At 48.9% G+C, this 23,034-nt stretch overlaps 2 protein-coding genes across 11 annotated transcripts in view; one reads left to right on the top strand and one right to left on the bottom strand.

The window, feature by feature from the left end:
* Positions 1-20,043, bottom strand: part of Mfsd11 (major facilitator superfamily domain containing 11) — a 24,814-nt gene extending 4,771 nt beyond the window's left edge. The window contains exons 1-13 of one of the 7 annotated variants that reach the window (XM_031350483.1): positions 19,895-20,043; positions 18,557-18,789; positions 18,046-18,101; positions 14,200-14,307; positions 13,384-13,463; positions 13,179-13,275; positions 11,453-11,511; positions 10,803-10,947; positions 8,469-8,509; positions 6,472-6,537; positions 4,560-4,685; positions 1,742-1,916; positions 10-98 (exon numbers count right to left, since the gene is read on the bottom strand). In XM_031350483.1, the coding sequence (XP_031206343.1) occupies positions 35-98; positions 1,742-1,916; positions 4,560-4,685; positions 6,472-6,537; positions 8,469-8,509; positions 10,803-10,947; positions 11,453-11,511; positions 13,179-13,275; positions 13,384-13,463; positions 14,200-14,307; positions 18,046-18,101; positions 18,557-18,652 (1,113 nt within the window). In that variant the 5' untranslated portion in view covers positions 18,653-18,789; positions 19,895-20,043 and the 3' untranslated portion in view covers positions 10-34. Of the gene's footprint in view, positions 1-9; positions 99-1,741; positions 1,917-4,559; positions 4,686-6,471; positions 6,538-8,468; positions 8,510-10,802; positions 10,948-11,452; positions 11,512-13,178; positions 13,276-13,383; positions 13,464-14,199; positions 14,308-18,045; positions 18,102-18,556; positions 18,790-19,111; positions 19,499-19,894 lie in introns of those variants that run through there. The other 6 variants (XM_031350478.1, XM_031350485.1, XM_031350481.1 and 3 more) reach the window with 6 other exon arrangements.
* Positions 19,669-22,855, top strand: Srsf2 (serine and arginine rich splicing factor 2). 4 transcript variants are annotated; one of them, XR_004113072.1, is made up of 5 exons: positions 19,671-20,187; positions 20,451-20,761; positions 21,033-21,136; positions 21,798-21,903; positions 22,404-22,855. XR_004113072.1 is itself a non-coding variant. In XM_031350493.1 (3 exons), the coding sequence occupies exons 1-2, from the start codon at positions 19,826-19,828 to the stop codon at positions 20,752-20,754; spliced, it is 666 nt and encodes a 221-aa protein (XP_031206353.1). In that variant the 5' UTR covers positions 19,669-19,825; the 3' UTR covers positions 20,755-20,761; positions 21,798-22,852. The 4 variants fall into 4 exon arrangements, 1 of the variants encoding a protein (XP_031206353.1); XR_004113070.1 differs by having other exon boundaries at positions 21,798-22,852; XR_004113071.1 differs by lacking the exon at positions 21,033-21,136 and having other exon boundaries at positions 19,674-20,187; positions 22,404-22,849.
* Positions 22,856-23,034: the final 179 nt, after the last annotated feature.

Raw genomic sequence — 23,034 nt, 5'->3', positions numbered from 1 at the left:
AAACTGCAGGAGAAGAGCCCGAGAGTGTGTTGCGTCATTCTTGCTGGTCGAGGGTGGTCGCGACACCAATGCTCTTCTCTGAACTCTCCAGGCACCACCTGAACTCAAACATGCATGTGCGTACATACATATATGAATAATTTACATAAAATATGCTGGGGGTGGTAGGTACATGGTTTTAATCCCAGCATTCCAAAGGTGGAACCAGATGGACCTCTGTCAGTTCAAGGCCATCCTGTCTACATAGGGAGTTCCAAGACAGCCAGGACTATGTAGAAAGACCTGTCTCAATAACTAACTAAATAAATACGCAAATACAAAAATAAAGAAAATAAAAATGAATCTTTAAAAAAAGTTCAATGTGTAGCACCAATATTTAGTACCATTAAAATATAAAACAGTGCTCCCAACAAAAGCAGCTTGTATTTGTTTTGTGGTCTTTTTTTTTTTTTTAAGATTTAATTGTTATTATTATATGTAAGTACACTGTAGCTGTCTTCAGACACCCCAGAAGAGGACGTCAGATCTCATTCTGGGTGGTTGTGAGCCACCATGTGGTTGTTGGGATTTCAACTCAGGACCTTCTAAAGAGCAGTTGGTGCTCTTACCCGCTGAGCCATCTCTCCAGCCCTTGTTTTGTGTTCTATTTGGTAAAGAGGCTGCTGGGGACTGAGCCCAGGGACTCCTTAATGCTAGGCAACCCCCACCACTGTGCCACTCCCCAGGCCCTTACAGACCCCAGGCTGCCCTGGAGCTTATGATCCTGTAGCCTCAGCCTCCTCAGGGAGGAGGTCACAAGTGTACAACACCCCTGCCCCAAACAAGAATAAATAAAAACTGACACGGCCGAGGTCTTCTCTTTGCTGTTGGAGATTGAACCCAAGGTCTCCCAAATTCAAGGCAAACTTCTTTTTTGTTTGCTTGTTTGTTTTTGAGACAGGGTTTCTCTGTGTAACTCTGGCTGTCTGTCCTAGAACTCACTTTGTACATCAGGCTGGCCTCGAATTAATGTAGAGCCGCCTGCCTCTGCCTCTAGCATACTGGGACTAAAGGCGTGCACCACCACCACGCCTGGCTCCAAGCAAACATTTTACACCTAGGGTTCCAACTCCAGCCTCCCTACTAGAATCTGTATGGTAAACAGTTATGCCTACATGCACAGACCTTCACAGTCTAGCAAATTCTGGTCTACTCTCTTTGGAAAGCAAATACTGTCTTTTGGGTGAGGCTCCCTTGGGTCTATGGATTTATCCCCAGACACTCCATCTATGATAGATTAAAGTCAAATGAAGTCAACTAACACCCTCAAATCACAAAGGACTGAGCAGCTGCTCAACTGACAGCTGCCACCTTGTTCCTCCATGCCCCCCTCTAACATAGGAATAATTCACTGCTAAAAAGCAGAGGATAAAATTCTCATCAGATACTTCTGTACCCCTGCACAGATCAAGGGAGGACCCAGGAGGGTAGAAGTTAAATGCAACCATTGCAAAACTACCTTGGGACCCTGCTCTATTAACTTTTTTTGTTTGTTGTTTTTTGAGACAGGGTTTCTCTGTGTAGTCCTGGCTGTCCTGGAACACACATTCTGTAGACCAGGCTGGCCTTGAACTCAGAAATCTGCCTTCCTCTGTAAGTGCTGGCACCACCACTGCCCGGCCTCTCAACTCTTGACAGGTGACCTCACAAAGCTGACAGACTCTGAGGAGGATTAAGCACTCCACTTGGACAGTCAGCATACCTGGGCCGGATGTATGCACTGCTGTTGGTCCCTTCCACAGGGGCAATGGGCGCATCTCCGGGCATGTTGAGAAAGATCAGGTAAAAGGCTATGAAGTGCACTAGGGTGCCCAGCAGCACAACCGGGTTCCTGCCAAAGCGATTGTTCTTGCTCAGCAGGCCAAAGAGGCTTCCACCTGTAGGGTAGGGCACAGGGACACTTGAGGGGCTCCACCCACCACAGAATCAGTCACAGGTTATAATGCAGAGAAGAGGATGAATCTCAGATGTCCAATGTCTGCCCCGAAACAGAGACCATCAGGTGGGCACATGGAGGATGGCCACAGCACTCACAGCCATGGCATTGATGCTGGCTGTGCTTCTAGCCAGCGATGCTCCCGCTATTCTTTCTGTGAACTAATACACCAACATACCTCCTATGCTTGCGGCCGTACAGAACTCATTAACTTTCACTGTTGTAGGGAGCTGGGTCTCAGGTAACCCAGGCCTGTGCTGACCCTGCCTCCACCTCCCGGTGGATTAGACAAGTCATCCATCTCTCACTTTTGTTCCAAACACAGCTCATCCACTTCATGACGAATCACCAGTAAACTGGCAACAAAGGCCTTAGGAAGGTTCAACAGCTTAGCGCCAAGGCCGGTGGCATGTCCTAGAGATCTAGGAACCGAGGAGGCTGAGGGAGGAGGAGAGTTCAAAGCCAGCCTGGGCAACTTTGTGAGATTCCGTCTCAAGAGTTTTAGAAATGGAGTGGGGTAAGCAGCTAGCTCAGCGGTAGAGTGCTTACTCCAGTACAAGGCTCCAGGTCATTCCTAGCATCCCCTCCCCCACAAAGTTACTGCATACACACACAACTAAGCAAACCTTGGAACAAGTCTGAGGCCAACCTAATTCTATATAGTGAGTTCCAAGTCAGCAAGACCATCACACACAAGGTAATATCCTGCAGCACAGTGTGGCAACTACAGCCAAGAGCTCTACAGTAAGACCATCACACACACAAGGTAATATCCTGCAGCACAGTGTGGTAACTACAGCTAATGACACTCATCTGTAGGCTACAAAATAGCTAGTAGAGAGGACCTGAAAAGTTCCACAATGTAGAGAGACGACATAGACCTGAGACAGCTGATATGCCTATTACCCAGATCTGGGATCGGGTCATTACACAATGTGATGGCACACTGCGCCCTGGTCCCCATGCCCTCGTGGCTGGTGCAGGTCCTCTGGAGAACAAGTCCCGGAGCACCTAGTGTTCTGCTAGCTTGCATTCTTCTTAATGAGCAACAGGGTACATCTAGAATTTTCCCCAGTTCTGTGAGCTACAGCTAACCCCGCTGACTCACTTATGCCCAGGAGGAAACTGAAGGCAGGATGAGGCCTGCACCTTTCCCCTGTCCCCCAAACTGCTTTCCATCAGTCTCTGCTCTCTGCGTGGGTCTGTACACACACTGGCCACTTTGAGTCTGTGGAAACTGATAGCATTCAACCCGTCTTAACCGGCTTTGAGGCTGAAGCGAGCACAAATAGAGATTCCTGGGGTGCTTTACTATCAGCCTTTACAATGAGTGTCCTAGTCCAGAACCCCACAAAGGTGGCAGCAGGATTCTAACCATCCATTGAAACTTGGAGAGCAGCAGAGCCTCACAGACGGCTCACCCTGTGATGCCATCACCTCAAGTGGGAACAATCATTCCAGGAGAACCAGACTGTGCCCTCAAGCAGTAAGGCTTTCTTTGAACCACCTTGCAGAACCAGAATTTCAACAGCTGACAACAGCTGAACCAGAGCAGCCTAATCACATGCCTCCTGCCTGGGTGCCTTCACCCTCGCCAGGGCTGATCCCAGCACCCAAGCCCAGCTACAAGGAGGAGAGACTGCTGGGCCCCTTCTAGCCTAACCAAGAAATTTCAACTTCAAGTTTAGGGAGAGACCCCGCCTCAAAGAAATGACAGAAAGTGAGAGAGCACTCTAGATGCCCCCCATTGCCCTGTGTGCACACACCTGCATACACACACACCCTACTGGCCTGTGTGCACACACCTGCATACACACATACCCTACTGGCCTGTGTGCACACACCTGCATACACACACACCCTACTGGCTGTGTGCACACACCTGCATACACACACACCCTACTGGCCTGTGTGCACACACCTGCACACACACACAACCTACTGGCCTGTGTACACACACCTGCATACACACACAACTAAGCAAAAGTTAAAAAAAATAGTGATGATCAAAAAATAAAATATACCCATTTGGATAAAAATAAGTAGGGAAGATAGAAACTCAAGGACAGGACAGAGGTGAGGGAGACCTAAGATTTCTACCTTTATGCTAACAAAATGTTTTCGTTTTCCTTTCCTTTCTTTTCTTTTTTCAGTGGCCCAGGCTGACCCAAAGTCACTATCCAGCCAAGGATGACCTTGAATTCCACCTGCTTCCACCTCTCAAGGCTCAGGAATGTAGTCATGAGCCATCATGCCTGGGTCTTCTTTCTTTTTAAAATTGAAACAGGGTCTCCTTTTATTGCCCAGGCTAGCCTTGAACTCCTACGGAACCAGCTGACACTGAATAACAGGTTTTTGGTTTGTTTTGTTTTTCAAGGCAGGGTTTCTCTGTGTAGCCCTGGCTGTCCTGGAACTCACTCTGTAGACCAGGCTGGCCTTGAACTCAGAAATCCACCTGCCTCTGCCTCCCAAGTGCTGGGATTAAAGGCCTGCGCCACCACTGCCCAGCTTGAATAAAAGGTTTTTAAACAAACAAACAAACAAAAAAAAAAAAAAAAAAAAGAAAGAAAGAAAAGCAACCTACCTAAAATCTCTCCAATGCCAATGAAAATTCCAGACAGTCCAATGAGGCTTTTCTCTTCTGTCCCAAATTTGTTTACAGCCCCAATACAGGTTCCGTACACCCCAGAGAAGAAGGTCAGCTCCAGACCTTGAGGGTGGGGGGAAACAGGGTTACTTTAACTGTATAGCCAGGCTTTTTCCTATTTTGGGTTTGTGTCTAGCAGCAGCTGAGCTTGACATACATGAGGACACATAGACAAAATTCAGAGGTTAAAGCACTTCTAGAGTGGGTGGTTTTATGCGGTATAACTCATCACAGCCCCTCCCAAGGCCAGAGGAACCTGAACTCCCCAACACAGAGGCTCTGCAGGGCAGCCTTCTGATGACTGGCTCACGTGACAGCTCCCTCACCAGGAGATCAAGCACTCTTGCAGGAGGCACCTGGGTGACTTGCTTCCTGCTTTTTCTGCCAGCCCTGTGACTGCACAGCAAGAGGACAAGCAGGAGAGAACCTGACCATGCTGACACAGGCTCTCAGACTTCTGAGGCCGCAGAGCTCAGGGGAGTCAGTGTGGTTTGCAGCTGTTGTTTTTTCAGACAAGGTCTCACTTGTGCAGCCAAGGTCGGCCTCAGACTTGCATCTGTCAGTGTGTGCTTACAGCAGGCTCAGGCTGCTTTTCATTTTTGTTCATTTAGGGTTTTTTTCCCTGAAGGTTTATTTATTTATTTATTGAGCCGGTTTCTCTGTGTAGCCCTGGTTGTCCTGGATTTATTCTGTAGACCAGGCTGGCCTCAAACTCAGAGACTCACCTGCCTCTCCTTCCCAAGAGCTTGGATTAAAGGCATGTGCCACCCCCCCCACCCCCCCACCCCCCGCTGGCTTATCTTTTTATTATTATGTATACAGTGTTTTGTCCTCGGGTATGTCTGTCTATGTACCACATGTGTGTAGTGCCCACAGAGGCCAGAAGAGGCCTTTGGATCCTGGAACTAGAGTTACATAGGAGCCACCATGTGAGTGCTGAGAACCTGAGCCCTCTGGAAGAGCACCAAGTGTTCTTAACCGAGCATCGCTCCAGCCTGTGGTTTTGGGTTGCCCCTGACTTTTACTCCAAGCCTAGCCCTCTAACCTAGGCAAACACTGACACTCAATTATGCAATCACACCCTCAGTCCAACCAAACTTTTTTTTTTTGAACACAAAGTCTTGCTCATCTGAAAGGGAAACTGAGATTACACATGTAATCTCACACTGGGTCAGAACACTTGATTTTAAACATTGCTGTCTGAGTTACATTTAAAAAAACATCATTATATGGTACTCAGCCTCCCAATGCTGGCGTTACAATGAATACGGTACTCAGCCTCCCAATGCTGGCGTTACAATGCGGTGTGTACTACCGTCCTCATCCTTCCTGAGACCAAGGGCTGCAGCTGTGCTCACAGCTAGTTCCCTAAGTGATGTCAGAGTCACAAGGCCCCTCCTGGGACTGTCCTGAATGCTCCCTGCTGCCTTGAACTTTCTGGTCCAGGCTACCTAGTAGGATCCTCCCACACTGAATCTGGGTTGGCCCTGTGACTGGAAGAGAACGCAGTAGAAGTGATACAAGGCTAGGATACCAGGCTAGGTCCAGGACGGGCCTTCAGGAGAGCTTGGTCAGCTTTTCCTGGTGTCTTTTTGGGGCCTTCGGCCACTCTGAGGTGTGGCTCTCCTGCCACTCACATGAAGAGCTCCCAGAGGGAGGAGGTTATTTATTCAGAGAGCAGGGCAGAGCCCTGACCATGACACCAGGAAGGTACTGGGCGTGTGTACGAAACTGTCTCAGAGGCTTTGGTGGCAGCTGCAGTGAAAGCGGCCTCAGCGGGAAACACAGGATAGCACTCTGCAGGCGAGCGGATCACCAGGCGGCAGCAGGGCAGAAGGAGCAGCCGTACCTGTGTAGGCAGTCGTGACACTCAGGAGGAGCATCTCCTTGGTGACGCACAGCTTCAGAGACTTCTCTGTAAGGAGGAAAATTGGACAGACTTAGCTGGATTTTAATCGACAACCGTTTCCTTCAGCCAGAACATTCTTCTTGCCACTGAAGGCCGTAAACAGAGAGCCTAGACCTTCCGAGTAAGGTGCACAGACATGAATGCTCATTTCAAGTGCTTAAGTCCGACACGCTGTCCTCCCTGCGCCTTTAGATCTTAAGGACAGCAAGGGGAAGGGGACAGGAACCAGAATTACTCAAGACAATAAAAAGTTGAGCGCACACTGACAGGCTACAGAGGAGCTGACAGCAGCTGGGTGACAGAGCGACTGACTGCAGGCTGGCTGTGGTGTCCATGCTCCAGTGTTTGCAGACACCTCGACCTCTGCCTCAGCACCGAGGTGTGGAGAGATCCGCAGTGGAGATCGCATTTCTAAAGATGCGCACCCCCCCCCCCCCCCCCCCCCCCCCCCCCCCCCCCCCCCCCCCCAGACAGGGCCTCACTCTGGCCCAGCTATGCTGAAAGGTACGATGTAGTCCAAGACGATCCGGAACAAGTCAACCTTCCTGTCAATGCCCAGAGTGATAGGATGACAGACACAGACCACATACACACAAAACTGCATCTGAACAATAATAATAATAGCAATTATTATTGTTGTGAATCTCCTGTATCCCAGGCTAGCTTCAAACTCCTCAATATGAGGATGATGACTGACCCTCTTGCCCCTCAAGTATTGGAATTACAGGGCTGAAATGGAAGAATCCCTAGGCTTCAGGCAAGCCTGAGCTACACTCTGCAAAGTTGCTGAACTGCTGTTCTGTGAGTTTTAACCTTGATTCTCTGGCCATGAGTGGATCTTCTGGTAGACAAGTTCCTAGACTACAAATTGGAAAGCCAGACCTCTGGTGACCTCTCATTTCAATAGGGAACCCAACTATACCCTATTTGCGAATACATGAAACCCCAATTTATAATTTTTAATTATGACTGCATCCCTCAAACACAGGCACTGTATAAAAGCCGGATTAAACAGCTCTAATGACAGAGTATAACATGTCCCACATCCTAGGTTCTTTCTAAAAGGAGGCCTTGTGACCTCTGAGCCAGGCTCAGCTGATGAGATCAAGAATTTCCACTCTGGCAGAATGGACGTTGCAACGCCTCATATCCCTAAGGGCCACAGGCACCATGAAGTCCTGAGAGCGGATGGCCTGCAGCGAGTTAGAAAGGGTGTCTCCTGGGAAGCAAGAAGCTGAGACACTGGAGTGGGAGCCTGCGGTGTCTGAGGGAATGCCTGCTCCCGTCTGAATCAGTCTGGGCTCAAATCCCTTCCAGCCACCTACTGACCAGCTGGTTGACCTGGGGCAGAACTTCTTGACAGCCTGTTGTCCCATCAGCAGGATAGAGGGTGCTTGTGTGTAAAAGTCAGAGTGGACACTGATAATCGCATGCCCCGGCTGCTGACCACTGAGCCGCCAGGTCCCAATCTTGTTCCCCATCTCCACCTCACTGGATACACTTTCCTCCATGCTCCATGTCTGGTTATTTGTAAACAGCTCTGAGAGGGCTCAGCAGAGGCTCTGGAAACCTCAGCTCTCCTCTCTGGAATGGAAATGTCACTCCCTGCCTATCCCAGAAGCCTCAGAGCCACTGTGCACACAGCAAGCAAGAAACCTTACAGAATGCTCAAGGGAGCAGCCTGGGTTTTCTCACCTCAGGAGCGTCTCAGTATACACTGACTCCCACACCTGAGGCCTCCTCCCAACCCTCACACACTCCTTAGGTGGGCAGATGTACTGTTCACTCCTAACAGCCCATGTGGACACTGGTGGAGAAAGCTCATACCTGGAAGACTGAAAACACTGGGGACACTCAATCCAGAGTTACGAGGGAGGGGGGCAATGCTGAAGGTGTTCCCGAACAGCTGTTGCATTGCAGACACAGAGAATACTTACTAAACGCATCGACTGCCTTTGTCACATTGTTCTGGCCAGACCTGGGAAAATAAAACAGACTGATTTCTCCCTCGGAAACTCCCAAGGGAAAAAAAGGGGTCCGTGGCCAGTGCCCGTCCACTTCTGAGGTCTGTGGAACCTCGGGCCTTGGCTGCATGTGATGCCACACTTCTTTAAGTTCGCCATGTCAGAGGCCCAGGCAGGTGGCTCTTGGGGAGTTCCAAGCCAGAGAGATTTACAAAATGAGACCCTGTCTCAAACACAGATACGTGTACACTCAAAAAGACAAATGTGTTAAAAGCTAAAAGTAAGGGACTAGAGAGCCGGCTCAGTGGCTGCTCTTCCAGGACCCAAGCTCGATCCCCTGCACCCACATAGTGACCCACAATTCCAGGAGCTCCGACGCCCTCTCCCGCCCCCTTAGGATACCAGGCACACACACAGTACAGATACACACGCAGGTGAAACATCCACACATGAAATAGAACAATTCTTTTTTTTTTAATTTAAAAATAAAATCAATCTTCTGATATAAGGGCAAGAACATGACCGTTAGAGTGGCACAGTTAGGGTGCTCTGAGATTTCCTTACAGGTGTATTACTTCTGCCACCCCTAAAACTCAGTTCCTTAAGAACATGTCACTAAAGGGACTGGCACATGACCAGCCAGTAGTATCAGTGAAACAAAGACCCAGAAGTTTGCATGTAGGTGACAGTTCAGGATGAGAGAATATTAACTAGGCTGAGCATCATTCCTACGAACCATACTTTCGACCGGCAGCGGTGGCTCACGCACGCCTTTAATCCCAGTGCTTGGGAGGCAGAGGCAGGCGGATTTCTGAGTTCAAGGCCAGCCTAGTCTACAGAGTTCCAGGACAGCCAGGGCTACACAGAGAAACCCTGTCTTGAAAAACCACAAAAAAAAGAGCTCCACTTTTCCATGGGCACACAGTCCCCTTCTCCAATTCCTGCTGACTACTGCTCTAACACAAAGCTGAGAAACAAACCTTACAGATTGCTTAACAGACCCGAGTGCACAGTCTGCTGAGCCACAGTAGGTGATATCATCCTTTGGGTCAGCTGTCATCTAGCAGTCTGTCACTAACAGCACAGCTCCTCTTCACGAGATGTGTGACTGTATCATGTTAACACCCTCAGCCCAAAGACCACCCTCCTTCATTCTAAATACTCAGCAAGCTTTCAACTGCAGTTATAGGAGTTCTTTGTTAATTACAAAGGCAACACAGTAGCCGGGCACAGTGGCCCACATCTTAAATCCCAGTACTCAGGAAGCTGAGGCAAGTAAATCTTTGTGAGTATGAGGCCAGCCTGGTCTACACCATGAGATTCTGTCTCCCAGACAAATACACATGTAAGTAAGCAAGTAAATAAATAAATAAATGTTAAAACTTTTAACAATGGATGAAAAGTTGTAAGAAAAATCTTCATAATTTGTCAACTCAAAAACAAAATAAACCTCTAGTTTTTCTTATTTCTTCCTCTCAAACCTAACTGTAGACAAATCACTTATAATTTTTGGTTTGTAAGGTTTATGAAATGGGTCTCATGTAGCCTAGGCTGGCCTTGAACTTGCTATGCAGTAGAGGGTGAGCTTCAATTCCTAATCCTGCCTCCACTTCCCAAGTACTGGGACTACAGGTATGTGCCACTATGCCTGGTGAGCTGATTCCTGAAACTATGGCACTCTTGAAATGTGCTCAGGTAGTCGAGTGTGCTGGCACTCACTTGGGATTCCAGCAGCAGGGGCTGATGCAGGAGGATATCCTGTTCAGGCCTGCCTAAGATATATAGTGAGATTCCATCTCAGACTCAGAAAGAAATGGCTCAGGTAATTATAGTATTGGAAACCTCATGTACGGATGACTGTGGGGGCCAGGAGTCAGCCAGGAGCCCAGGCCTTGAGAAGTGCAGGGCCCCGACACTCACCCACACCACAGCACTAGGAAGCTTGACCGCTGGGTCACAGGCACAGCCACCTGTGCCCACCTGTCAACCCAGCCTCCCACAGGGAAATGGGGGAGGGGCTGCTGATCACCAGAGCAGGAAACTGAGGGCTAGGGCCGTGATGTGACAGGGTTTTTATACAATGAGGGTCACCTGACAGCTGGGGAAGGACTGAAGTCCCTGGGGACCTTTCACAGCCTCCCTTCTAGGCCCTTCCCTCTATTCCCTGGGGCTCTCCTTCACTGTGGTTTGAAAGTTCTTCCCATGCCTGTCTGTCAGAGAGTAGCTGGGATAAAACAGTTTAGTAATCCCTAGACCATGGCTACTCTACTCTAACCCAAAGTGGAGTGTCCCAGGCGTCTCACTCACTCAGTGGCTTCCATGTCCTGGTCATCGCAAGACTCTTCTTCTCCAGGGACATTCTCAGGATCTGGTTTCCGAATGAGAAAAAACAGAACTGTCCCCACGAGGCTTATCACTGTCAGAGCAATGAACACTGTCCTTCGGTCGTTCTCTAGGGACAGAAGGAGAGAGAGGACGGGCCCATGAGAGGATGCCACTGGCTGTCCCAGGCAGTGAAGCATCTCCTTCCTCATTACATTGTCAAGGTATCAGTAAAAACTTAGGAGAAAGAAACTGCCACTTCCACCTCTGTCTTTCAGCTAGAGAATACTGAGAGCAAACAAACGACAACCAGAGAACGGGACCTGGGGAGGGCACAGATCCATCAAAGGAGCACGAGGGCTGGGGAGGGCACAGATCCATCCAGGGAGCACGCGGGCTGGGGAGGGCACAGATCCATCCAGGGAGCACGCGGGCTTGGGGCCCGGCTAGCGCAGCCTGGCTAGCGCATGCTAGCAAAGTATAGCCACGACCTCCAGCCTTCACTGAGGCAAACGCTTGGGAAAAGTATCAGAAGAAAGTTCAGGGTGTCCAAGTTCACCAGAGCGACGCTTACAGCAGATGGGCCTTTCTGTGGAGCTGCTGCTCATGTTCAAAGCCATGTGAATAAGACCAACCTGAGATCTGGGTCTTCCCTTGCCAGGCAAAATATATGTAGAGATTTCCAAAGAACAAGCTGCGGGGAGAGAGGGAGAGGCTGCTGAGGCATCATGGAGTCCTCCGGTTGGGTTGTTTATTTACTTGAAATAGGGTCTCACGATGTACCCCTGCTGGCCTGGAACTCAAGAAGGCAACCTCCCTCTGCCTCCTCAGTGCTGGGACAAAAGGCCTGGGTCACTGTGCTCAGCTCACACTTAGGGCTTTTAAAACCGCTCCCATTATTTGGAGGAGGAAAGGAAGCTGGTGAGAAAAATGGGAGGCCATTTTGTAAAGAACCTGCCTGCCCTGGGTTCCTTAGCAGGACCACCTGACTTCCTGAGAAAGTTAACTGACCCGTAAGCATGTGACAGTAACCTGAGGGCACCGCCCAGCAGGACTTGATTCACTTGAACACAGGTGACTTACTGGGACTCTTGAATTAAGTTGGAAACAAACATAGCATATGTTTGTTTCCATATGACCTTTAAGTCATAGAATTTAAGAGTCTGTGAACAAACCGTGTGATTTAAGTATCCACACCTCCAACTGTTTGCTGCTTCCCTATGGAAAAGTCACTCACTAGCTCTCCTGTCTCTCGTCTCTCTTTAAAGCTAAACTTCCGTGTCAGGCATGGTGGGGTGCACCTGGAGTCTCAGCTACTTGGGAGGTTCGAAGCAAAATAATCACACTGAGTCCAAGAGTTTGAGGCCAGCCTATGGAGACTCCCAACCAAACAGAAAACAACACACGCGCACAGACACACACACACAATCCCTTCTACCATCACCAACTAAACATTCAAAATTAAGTCTTAATGAAAACCCAAAAATCTTTAAGTTTTTTTTTAAATTGCATTTAGTTGTTTGTACAGGGGAGAGGTGCCGGGGCCACATGTGGAGGTCAGAGGTCAACCGGCTGAGGGAGTTGTTCTCTCCCTCTACCATGTGAGTCCAGGGACAGAGCTCAGGCCAGCAGGTCTGGTGGCAAGAGCTTTTATCCATAAGCCATCTCGCTGGCTCCAGGGTTGGTCTTGAACTCACTGCGATCTTCCTGTCTCTACATCTAGAGGGCTGAGAGTACAGTGCATTCCACTATACCCAGCTCTCTGGGATATATTACTGAAACCAACAGGCATAAGAAGAATGACCACTGTGGCTTCTTTCTCAGAAAATGTCTGCTGTGACATATGGTTCAGACTTGGTACCCCCATTCTCCCTTCTGAATCGAGTGTATTTGTTCACAGCTATCAGGAAGGGTGTGGCTCCTGGACTCCAAAGAGCCCTATTTACAGGGGTCAACTTTTAGTCTCCATCTTCTCATCTGTGAACTACAGAGAATACCCTCCAGCCCTAAGTCTGTGTGAAGATAATTAAACAGTTGGGAGGCAGAGGCAGGTGGATTTCTGAGTTCAAGCCCAGCCTTGGTCTACAGAGTAAGTTCCAGGACAGCCAGAGCTATACAGAGAAACTTTGTCTCAAAAAAACAAAAACAAAACCAAAAAAAGATAATTAAACAGATAACCCCAAAGCCCTAAATCACAGACGATGCCAATGTGGAGGTTAATATTTTCTATTTGCTAATTTTAAATTTTAGTAAACTAGGTCCGTGCGCTTTACATAAATCACAGAGGGAATCTGTTACCACACAGTAAAGATCTAGTAAGTGACATCACAAGGAAACCCAGGGGCAGACAGAAACGATTACCTAGACTGTAAGAGCGCCCAGAAAATCCCGCTGTTTCTCCCGATTGTGAGCTCATCAGAATTTATGGTCAGGCAATTTCCTTGTGCTGTCCAAAGGACTAAAATTCAAACCAAAAGTTCATTAAAGGCATGACATCAGGTAGCTTCTGGTGCTAACGCATACCCCGCACCCGCGCCCTGGGAAGCGCATTTCATAGGATGCTCACCAGCAGCTGCAATTCCGATGAAGACAGATGCTGTGTAGAAGGACCATGGGAAAGGCTGGATAAAAACGGCAATGTACATGCTAAAATACAACAGGTCAGCGCATTACAGTCAAACAGTACGTGAGACAGAGCGAAGCATGCTGCCCCAGGGCCAGCACAGAGGCGCTCATCCTCGGCTGCATCCTGGAGAGCACTCTCTTAGTGCTGGTTTATCAAAGAGGCAGAAATGTGAGTTGGTTTGGGCCTTTTTTTTTTTGGCCCCTGAAAAAGAGATCAAGCCCAGACCTCTGATTGTGACAGGTCAGTGATCTGCCACTGAGCCTTCTCCAGGCCAAGCTGCTGTTGTTCACCATCTCCAGATGGTAATGGACATTTCGCAGGTTACAACAACTGCCACCCGAGCTCAGCACAGGATGTAGCTTGAGAAAGAATTTCACATAAGTCTGCTTGCCAATGGAACAGAAAGCAAACTTATTTCATGGAAGGTTCTTTTTAACCCCAACAGAGAGAGATTTTTGGATTCTATTAATAAGACAAATGCTGCTATCCACCACACAGGCTGGAACCTGATGATGATATGAAAAACTCAAAAGGCTGAGGCAGGAGACTCCAGTTAGGGGCCTGCCTGTGTCTAGGCTTTTATGAGACCAGGTTTCAAACATAAAAACGAACTCGATACAGTCATTGGTTAGAATTTCAGTGTTTCTGAGCAACAACGCAAGAGTCAGACCCCTGAAACAACAGCCTTCTGCGTGCTTGAGAGGCGATCTGAAGTGCTTTCCATTAAACAAGTGACGGAAAAAAAGACCCACTCACCTGTAAAACAAACCACTGACAAACATAGAGATCTGAGGTCCAACGATGGCGACCACAGATGGAGTGATCAAATTTGAAGCAGAGAACACGCCATAAATAATCGCCAAGCTGCTCAATATACAGAAGGGAAAAAAGAACAAAAACTATAAGTAATGTCCCAAAAATTCACATTTAAAACTCTGCGTAGGTGGCCAAGTGGCCCAGTGGGCAGCGGTGCCTGTGCAAACCTGGAGACCAAGTTCCATCCCCAGAACCCTTCACCCTGTGGAAGGAGAGAACCAACTCCTAAGTTGTCCTTTGATCTCCAACACACACTGTGGTATGTGGCCACTCATATATACATACACAAAATAAGAGAGTGTAAAATACTAGTCATAATATGTAAATTTTTTAAATTCACCAAAAAAGTCACAGACTTCAGTCAGAATTTATATCCTTAGAAAAGTTCTCATTTATGTAATATATAAAAATATACATCACTTCATGAATATATCAGTTATTGATAGATGGATAAAGGTTTTGCTGAGACAGGGCCCTACTATGTAGCTCTGGCTGAGTTTGAACTCACGGCAATCCTCCTCAGCCTCCCAAGTGCTAGGATTACAGGCATGCAAACAATAAAAACTGGCTGGTTTTTATTTGTTGGTTAGGACAGGGTCTCTAAATCTTGCCCTGGCTGGTCTCAAACCTGCAGACCCTCCTGTCTGTCTGTCTCAGGAGAGTGCTGGGATTACAAACATGCGCCACATCTGGCTCGTATTAAATATCTGTATCATGTTTCTTTCACCGGGCTTGCCTGTAACCCGATTCCAAGTATTGTTTTCTTGTTTGTTTGGTTGGTTGGTTCTGGTTTTTCGAGACAGGGTTTCTCTGTATAGCCCTGGCTGTCCTGGAACTCGCTACCTCTGCCTCCCAAGTGCTGGGATTAAAGGTGTGCAACCAAGTACTTGAACAAAAGTGAGTGGTAAGAAGTACTGTGCCGAGCACTTTATAAATATTTCCTCTGTTAAGTCTAGATGCTATAGAAAGAAGGAAGGCATTACTACTCAATCTGACTTTATAGAAAACAGAACTGCTGCCGGGCAATAATTCCAGCACTTGGGAAGCAGAGGCAGGCGGATTTCTGAGTTCAAGGTCAGCCTGGCCTACAGAGTGAGTTCCAGGACACTGCCTAGCTATACAGAGAAACCCTGTCTCAAAAAGCCAAAAAAAAAAAAAGAAAAAAAAAAAGAAAACAGAGCTGCTGTGAATTCAAGCAGTCCCTGGGGAGTGTTGAGTCAGCCTCTAGCCCAGGAGACTTTGCTCCAGGGGCCCGCAAGTGGTTGGGGAGCTGCAAGGCAATTCTCTGCTATAGATAACAAGCCAAGTTATGATGTGTTTACGCTCGGATTTATTTGACGTGCCTGAACATTTCCAATCATTCCTCAGCCCTGTTATATACACACTGCTCAGTTACACATATAGGTTACATAAATAGACATGTTATCTATATGGGTAGCTGATTTTGAGACAGGCTATCCCTATGTAGCCAGGGCTGGTCTTGAACCCATGTTTCTCCTGCCTGAGCCTCCCATATACCAGGATTACAACCATGCATACAATGCCTAACCCTACTATATGTATCTTCTTTTTTCCCCTTGCTAGTATACAGATCTTTTGTTGTTCTTGTTTTGGGATAGGGTCTCTTATGTAGCTCTGGATGTATGTCAACTCTCTCTATAGACCAGCTGGCCTTGAACTTACAAATATCTCCTTGCCTCTGCCTCCCAAGTACTGAGATTAACCCAGTTTACTATACATTTCTGAACTCAAGCTATCTTAAGGGTCCTCATTCCATTTATTAGGCAGTATTTGTCTGCCTAATTCATTTGAATTTGTAAATTCATATTTCTTTGGCTTCCATAAGCTGCTCATATATTGAATGTATTCTTCCATTTGTTTTTTAAAATATCCAGAAAATACAATACTACAAAGTTGTAACAGTTTTAATTATCTAAAAAAGTAGACACTGACATCCTCTATCCTCAGACACCATATACTATATTCAGGTAATAAGGAACCAAAATGAGGAGAGGTTTGGAATTGGGGCATACAGCAAACCTATAAACACAGACATTAAGAAAAAGTAGCCAGGCATAGCAAGGCCTGCCTGCCATCCTGGTCCTCAGCAGGCTAAGGTGTAAGCATGGCTGGCTTCCAGGTCAGAGGGACTACAAGGGAGGATCTTCTTCTCAAACTTCTTAAGTCAATCAAATAAATTTAAAGGGTATGTATATAGCCTAACTTCACAATCCTACTATTTATACATACTAGAGATAAACACATATGACTCTTGTCAATTAAAAGTTTTGGTTTTCTGTTTTAAAGAGAACCCAGAGTTAGATGAGGCAGTACATTTGGTTAATCCCAGCACTCAGGAGGCAGAAGCAGGAGGATCTCTATGACTTTAAGGCCAGCCTGGTCTATGGAGTGAGTTTCAGGACAGCCAAGGGTACACAGAGAAACCCTGTGTCAAAAAAAACCCAAAGTAAATAAATAAATACAACCAGCCAGGGTTACATAGTAAGACCCTGCTAACCACAAAGCAGCCGCCTGTGTCTAGTTTGTCCTGTATCTCAGTGGGGGTAAAGCCAGATAGACAGAGGCCTCATTGTCACCTTCCTGACAGCAGGGGTGAGGCCTGGAGAGAGTCCCAGAGGGTGCAGAATTCCTTGATGTAGGCTACTGGAAAGAAGAGGAAAGAGAAAAAGGGAACCCTGACGCCAGGCCTGGTGCTACAGGTTTCTAAGCTCACCACGGGGGGGGGGGGGGGGGGGGGGGGGGGGGGGGGGGTGAAGGTAGAGATCTGAAGTTGAAGGTTGTCTCCTGCTACGCTACAGGTTCAAGGCCAGGCAGGGGTCAAGGCTACTAGAAAGGAGGCAATTCCAGGGAGAGGTTGTATATGTGCATGTATTTAGCACATTCCCAGCTACAAACCCAAAGTACTTCAGAATGGTGAACTTTTCATTTTCTCTGCCCAGAATGTTGCGGCTAAACAGCATAAAAATCTTAAAGCTTCTGATGAAATTACAAATTGAGAATGAGGCTACTGCCGGGCAGTGGTGGCGCACGCCTTTAATCCCAGCACTTGGGAGGCAAAGGCAGGTGGATTTCTGAGTCCAGCCTGGTTTACAGAGTGAGTTCCAGGACAGCCAGGGCTACACAGAGAAACCCTGTCTCAAAAAACCAAAAAAAAAAAAAAAAAAAAAAAAAAAAAAGAAAAAAGAAAGAGAGAAAGAGAGAGAGAGAGAGAGAGAGAGAATGAGGTTACAAAGCCACAAAGATCCAATGTGATTCTGACAAGACTTGCATGCACATTGAGCTGGGAGCACTACACGGCCGAATAGCCATGATCTTAGCAAAGAACCTGGGGTCACTGAGGTAACTTGCCCAACATAGCAAAGCACTCCAGAAAACCTTTAGTCATCATCGTAAAGAAATTTATCATCACATTTATGTATTTTGGGATTTGAAGGCAAGCACGCCATGCCTGGCCTGTAACTTTCTTATTACTACATTTTAAAATTTGTTTGTATGGTAGAAGTGTGTACTCCTGTGTGGAAGTCACACGACAACCTGCAGGAGTTGGTTCTCTTCTTCCGCCGTGTAGGTTCTGAGGATTAAAGCAAGTACTCTTGGAGGTATGGGTCTGTACCTACTGATCTATTTGGCTGGCTCAAAACCCAGAAAAAGAGACAGATTTGACACAATCACTGCTACTCTTCAGTTACAACATTTTATCGATGGTTTTCCTGAGATGTATGGGACTACGACATGCAGAATAAAATCATGCACACAGTACAGTACCTGGTATATCCACTGCCATGAAAATCTGTGCTATTTAAGCTCCTGATGACAGTTTGCTGTGTGGAAGATAAAACTAATCAATGAAAACGTCTTGCCATCTCCCTCCCCGCAGGGAAGCCTAAATACTCATAATCCACACTTCTCACCCAAGCCCACCCTGAAAGGGGAAAAAAGATTGAGTTTTAGAAGACACACTGGAGATGGGGACACCGACAACCAACTGTACTCACAAGCCACCCAAGCACTAAACGCAGAGTTTAACTCTCACAAGAACTAAAGTAACTGTGGGCCATGCTCAAACTGCAAGCCACATCTACTGAGTAATGCGCGCCAGTGCTCAACAGCACATAAACGAGAAACTCCCCATACGCGACATTAAGAAACGAGGAAGGGTAGACTGAAAAACAGAAGGCGCGATCTTGGCGTGGTAGCGGACGTAAACGTTTATTGTCACAGCTGGAGTGCATCCTGACAGGCATTTCAAAAGGAAGGAGGGCAGATTCCAACTCACCGCCACATTTCCACAAGTCTGAAAGGCGGTGAACATAAACATAAAGGCAACTCCTAAAATAACGATGTTGAAAAGCTTTTTAGATTCCGGGGACATTTTGGCTCCGCTTGCTCGGAGGCCAGCAGCGGCCCAGGACAGTCACCTCTCCTCCTCCACTCGAACCCCCTGACGGTCCTGAGAGAAGAAACCAGAGGAGAGAACCGCGCAGCCAGCCTGCCGATCGATCTCCAGTCCTGGGATGGGAATCGCGGGCTTAGGGGAAAGCTCTCCCCACCGGCACAGTCGCGACCCTCGAGGGACGCGACCCAGGGCAGAGGACACCCGGGGTCTACCCACAGCCAAGGGCGGGTGCAGGGACCGGGATGCAGGGCAAGGACGAGCCGTAGCCGCTGCTGGGGTCGGCCCTCCCGGCCTGACTCACAGCCGATCACGAGACCGGTCAGCTGACCACAGTCTGGGCGCAGGGCCCGCCGGGAGATGTAGTCCCCGGCGCCCCGTGGCGGGCGGGAGGATAGTGGGGGAAGGGTACGCCCGCACGCCGCGGCGAGCGCGTACCTTAGGTTTACACTAGCCGTCCCTTCGGGACGAGGAAAGGCCCCGAGAAGTGACACCAAGGCAGCGAGCGAGCCTCAGGCGGGAGCGGCGGGAGAGGGGAACGGGAAGCGGCCCGGGACGCAGAGAGGCAAAAGGGAGCCCAAGCACCCCCCTCCCCGCACCCCCCACGACAGGCGGGGCCGGAGGCTGGGCCGGACGGCGCGTGGAGTCCGGGGATTGGCGTGGGAGGAGGGCGGGGCCCAGTGTGGAGCGCTTCCTCTCCCCCCCCCCTTCCCCCGCCGCCGCCGCCGCCGCGGGCCTCGCCCACGGAGGAGCATTTGGCGGGCTTTCTAACTGCCTTCTCGGGCCGCTCCCCCTCCCCTCCGCCGTGACTGCGCGCTTTCCGCCCGCCCGCCGCGCTGTGCGCAGGCGCGCGCGGGAGGGGGCGGGGCGCGCGGCGGCGACGTTACGCAGCGCGGCGGCAGGAGCCAATCAGGAGATTCATTTCCGGGTGGCGCGGGCGCCATTTTGTGAGGCCGGCTATAAAGAGGCGCGGGGGGTCCCGCCCGCGATTTAGTTGCTGCTCGGGCGTCCGTGCCGGGAGGTTGCTCTGCGGCGGCCCTGCGGCTCCCGCCTGACCCACGAGGACTGTCTGGTCGCTGCGCTGCCGAGGGCCGGAGGGAGCCGCCGTTCCCGATAGCCGGGGCGTGAGGGTCTCCGCGCCGCTTCGCCGCCATGAGCTACGGCCGCCCGCCTCCCGATGTGGAGGGCATGACCTCCCTCAAGGTGGACAACCTGACCTACCGCACCTCGCCGGACACCCTGCGGCGCGTCTTCGAGAAGTACGGGCGCGTCGGCGACGTGTACATCCCGCGGGACCGCTACACCAAGGAGTCCCGAGGTTTCGCCTTCGTCCGGTTCCACGACAAGCGCGACGCCGAAGACGCCATGGACGCCATGGACGGGGCCGTGCTCGACGGCCGCGAGCTGCGGGTGCAGATGGCGCGCTACGGCCGCCCGCCCGACTCGCACCACAGCCGCCGGGGCCCGCCACCCCGTCGGTACGGCGGCGGCGGCTACGGGCGGCGGAGCCGCAGGTGAGCAGGCCCGGGGCGGAGCGGGAGGCCGGCCGGAAGGCACAAAGGTTCGCGGAGCACGTGGAGCGGGCCCCTCCCTCCCTCGCGGCCCGGGCGGCGGCGGGGCCAGGCCGCTCCGTGCGAGACCCCGCCTGGCGGGGAGGGAAATGGCGCCTGGCGGCCAGATAATGGCGGCGGGGCGGGTGGAGCGAGCGAGCGGGCGGGCGGGGCGGGACCGGCGGCCTGCGGCTCACCCTGTCGCGTCGCTCGCGTCCCCCTCGCAGTCCTCGGCGACGCCGGCGCAGCCGATCCCGGAGCCGGAGCCGGTCCAGGTCCCGAAGCCGCTCCCGCTACAGCCGCTCCAAGTCTCGGTCCCGCACTCGCTCGCGCTCGAGATCGACCTCCAAGTCCAGATCGGCCCGGAGATCCAAGTCCAAGTCGTCGTCGGTGTCCAGATCCCGCTCGAGGTCCAGGTCCAGATCCAGATCCAGAAGTCCTCCGCCCGTGTCGAAGCGAGAGTCCAAGTCCAGGTCGCGGTCCAAGAGCCCACCCAAGTCTCCAGAAGAAGAGGGCGCAGTTTCTTCTTAAGCAAATGGTAATGTCTACGGGCCTCTGAGACACGCCCTAACTCCCGTGGGATATGGAGTAGGTTTTTTGAGCCATGTTAGCATAAAGACTCCTGGTGTCCAAGGAGTGCTACTGCTCTGAAGTTACTCGGCTTTGGGAGTGATGCTCAAGAGGGGTCTGCAGAGAGGATTGTGTAAAGCTTAGATAGTAATGGCTGTTTCATGCTGTTTGAGACCTATTAATGAAAATGACTATTTCTTGCTGTTTTTATCCAACGTCTGCATTTTCCCCCTTTAAAGCTGCGGTCTCCTGTTTGATAAAAGAATATTGGCCAGTATTGCAGATTTTAACTGATTTGGCTGATCCTCCAGGGACCAGTTTCTGTGGGCGTGTATTGGAGCAGGTTTGTCTTTAAATGTTAAAGATGCACTATCCTCATAGAGAAAAACAATCAGTGCAACTCTTGTTGTACTGACTGGGACTTCTTACGCTAATGGATGTGGCAAAGGAATTGCAATTAAGAAGCAATGAACTTTTGGAACCCCAAAAGAGAGTTACAGGTATTGATCGCACCGGGTGGGGAAAGGATAGTGTGTCTTTAACTCTAAATTGTTTGGTCCTATTTTTCTTTTTAAAGGAAAGGGCCCTAAGTAGCTGATTAAGAACATCCTCAACTGCCAAACGTTTCATTTTCAAACATCTTACAAAGTGTAGACTAATTTCTGATAGAAAGTTTTTGTTTGGATACAGCCCCACCCTGTTCTCCCTCCCTGCTTTTTTTTCCCCCCTTCTAAACCCTCCCTTGCCTTTTTTTTTTTGTTGTTTTTTTGTTTTTTGCCTTGGTTATTTGGCCAAGAATCATATCCGAATGTGCTGGTGGTACCCTATGGAAAAACTCCCATTTGGGCCTTTAAAAAAAAGCTGATAATGGCTGGGTGGAACCTTCTGTAACCTACTTGTTTCACCAGAGCCTTAGTAAGTACATGCCTGATACTGAAACCATGCGCACTTTGGTAACTTTTTAGTAGTGGAAAGTAAGCTGAACCTCTCTCTTTCAAACCTAGATGGATCGGCAAGCAGCTTAACAGAGGACTTTGGGGAGAAGGACCACAAACTCAGTCCATCGGTCCATGGAAGAGTCCTTGGAACAAGCAACTGGCTATTAAAAAGGTTATTTTGTAACATTTGTCTAACTTTTTACTTGTTTTAATCTGCCTTAGGTGGCAAACTTCATTTTATGTGCCATTTTGTTGCTGTTATTCAAATTTCTTGTAATTTAGTGAGGTGAGCGACTTCAGATTTCATTATTGGATTGGATATTTGAGGTAAAATTTCATTTTTGTTTATAGTGCTGACTTTTTTGTTTGAAATTAAAGAGATTGGTAACCTAATTTGTGGCCTCCTGACTTAATAAGGAAACATGTGCAGCCATTACGTACAGCCTAAAGCTGTCAGCAGATTGACTCAACATTGCCTTCACTTCTTAAAAATTAAAAACTATGAAAGATGGTGTAATTTGTTCATATATGTTATTTACCTTCAGGTCTAAATGATAATCTGAACCCAAATTTGTATAAAGACTTTTCAGGTGAAAAGACTTAATTTTTTTTTAAAGGATTGTTTACCCGACACAATTCTAATCTCTTCTCTTATGTATTTTTGTGCACTAGGCGCAGTTGTGTAGCAGTTGAGTAATGCTGGTTAGCTGTTAAGGTGGCGTGTTGCAGTGCAGAGTGCTTGGCTGTTTCCTGTTTTCTCCTGATTGCTCCTGTGTAAAGATGCCTTGTCGTGCAGAAACAAATGGCTGTCCAGTTTATTAAAATGCCTGACAACTGCACTTCCAGTCACCCGGGCCTTGCATATAAATAATGGAGCATACAGTGAGCACATCTAGCTGATGATAAATCCCCCCCTTCCCTCCCAAAAAAAAAGCGCAAAATGGCAAATCTGATCATTCTTGTGTTGTGAACTTAAAAAATCAGAAAATGTTAAGGAAGCAAATGGTTTGTAACTTTGTAAGTACTTAAAACATGGTGTATCTTTTGCTTATGAATATTCTGTACTATAACCATTGTTTCTGTAGTTGATTAAAGTGTTTTCTTGGTGTTAGCTTTTTGGAGAATATGTTCTGGTCTTTTATTTCCCTATGCAATTGTTAGATATTGGGCCCCCTTTTCCGTGATAGAAAAATGTGGGTTGGGCTGCTGTTTACTGGTACACTCCAGTGTTGACATGGTCCTACTTTAACGATTGGGGATAGCCCTAGTCCTTTTCACTGTTTTTAATTTTGTTATGTTGAAG

This window comes from Mastomys coucha, unplaced genomic scaffold, assembly GCF_008632895.1.
Source record: "Mastomys coucha isolate ucsf_1 unplaced genomic scaffold, UCSF_Mcou_1 pScaffold5, whole genome shotgun sequence".
Taxonomy (NCBI): Eukaryota; Metazoa; Chordata; class Mammalia; order Rodentia; family Muridae; genus Mastomys; species Mastomys coucha.
The sequence above is the reverse complement of the archived record's forward strand: the minus strand, read 5'-3'. Positions and strand labels throughout refer to the sequence as shown.

Bases quoted from the DNA above. Each gene is read 5' to 3' on its own strand.
- Srsf2 (XM_031350493.1), top strand. From the start codon at position 19,826: ATGAGCTACGGCCGCCCGCCTCCCGATGTGGAGGGCATGACCTCCCTC. The intron at 20,188-20,450 runs GTGAGCAGGCCC...TCCCCCTCGCAG, and splicing joins TACGGGCGGCGGAGCCGCAG to TCCTCGGCGACGCCGGCGCA.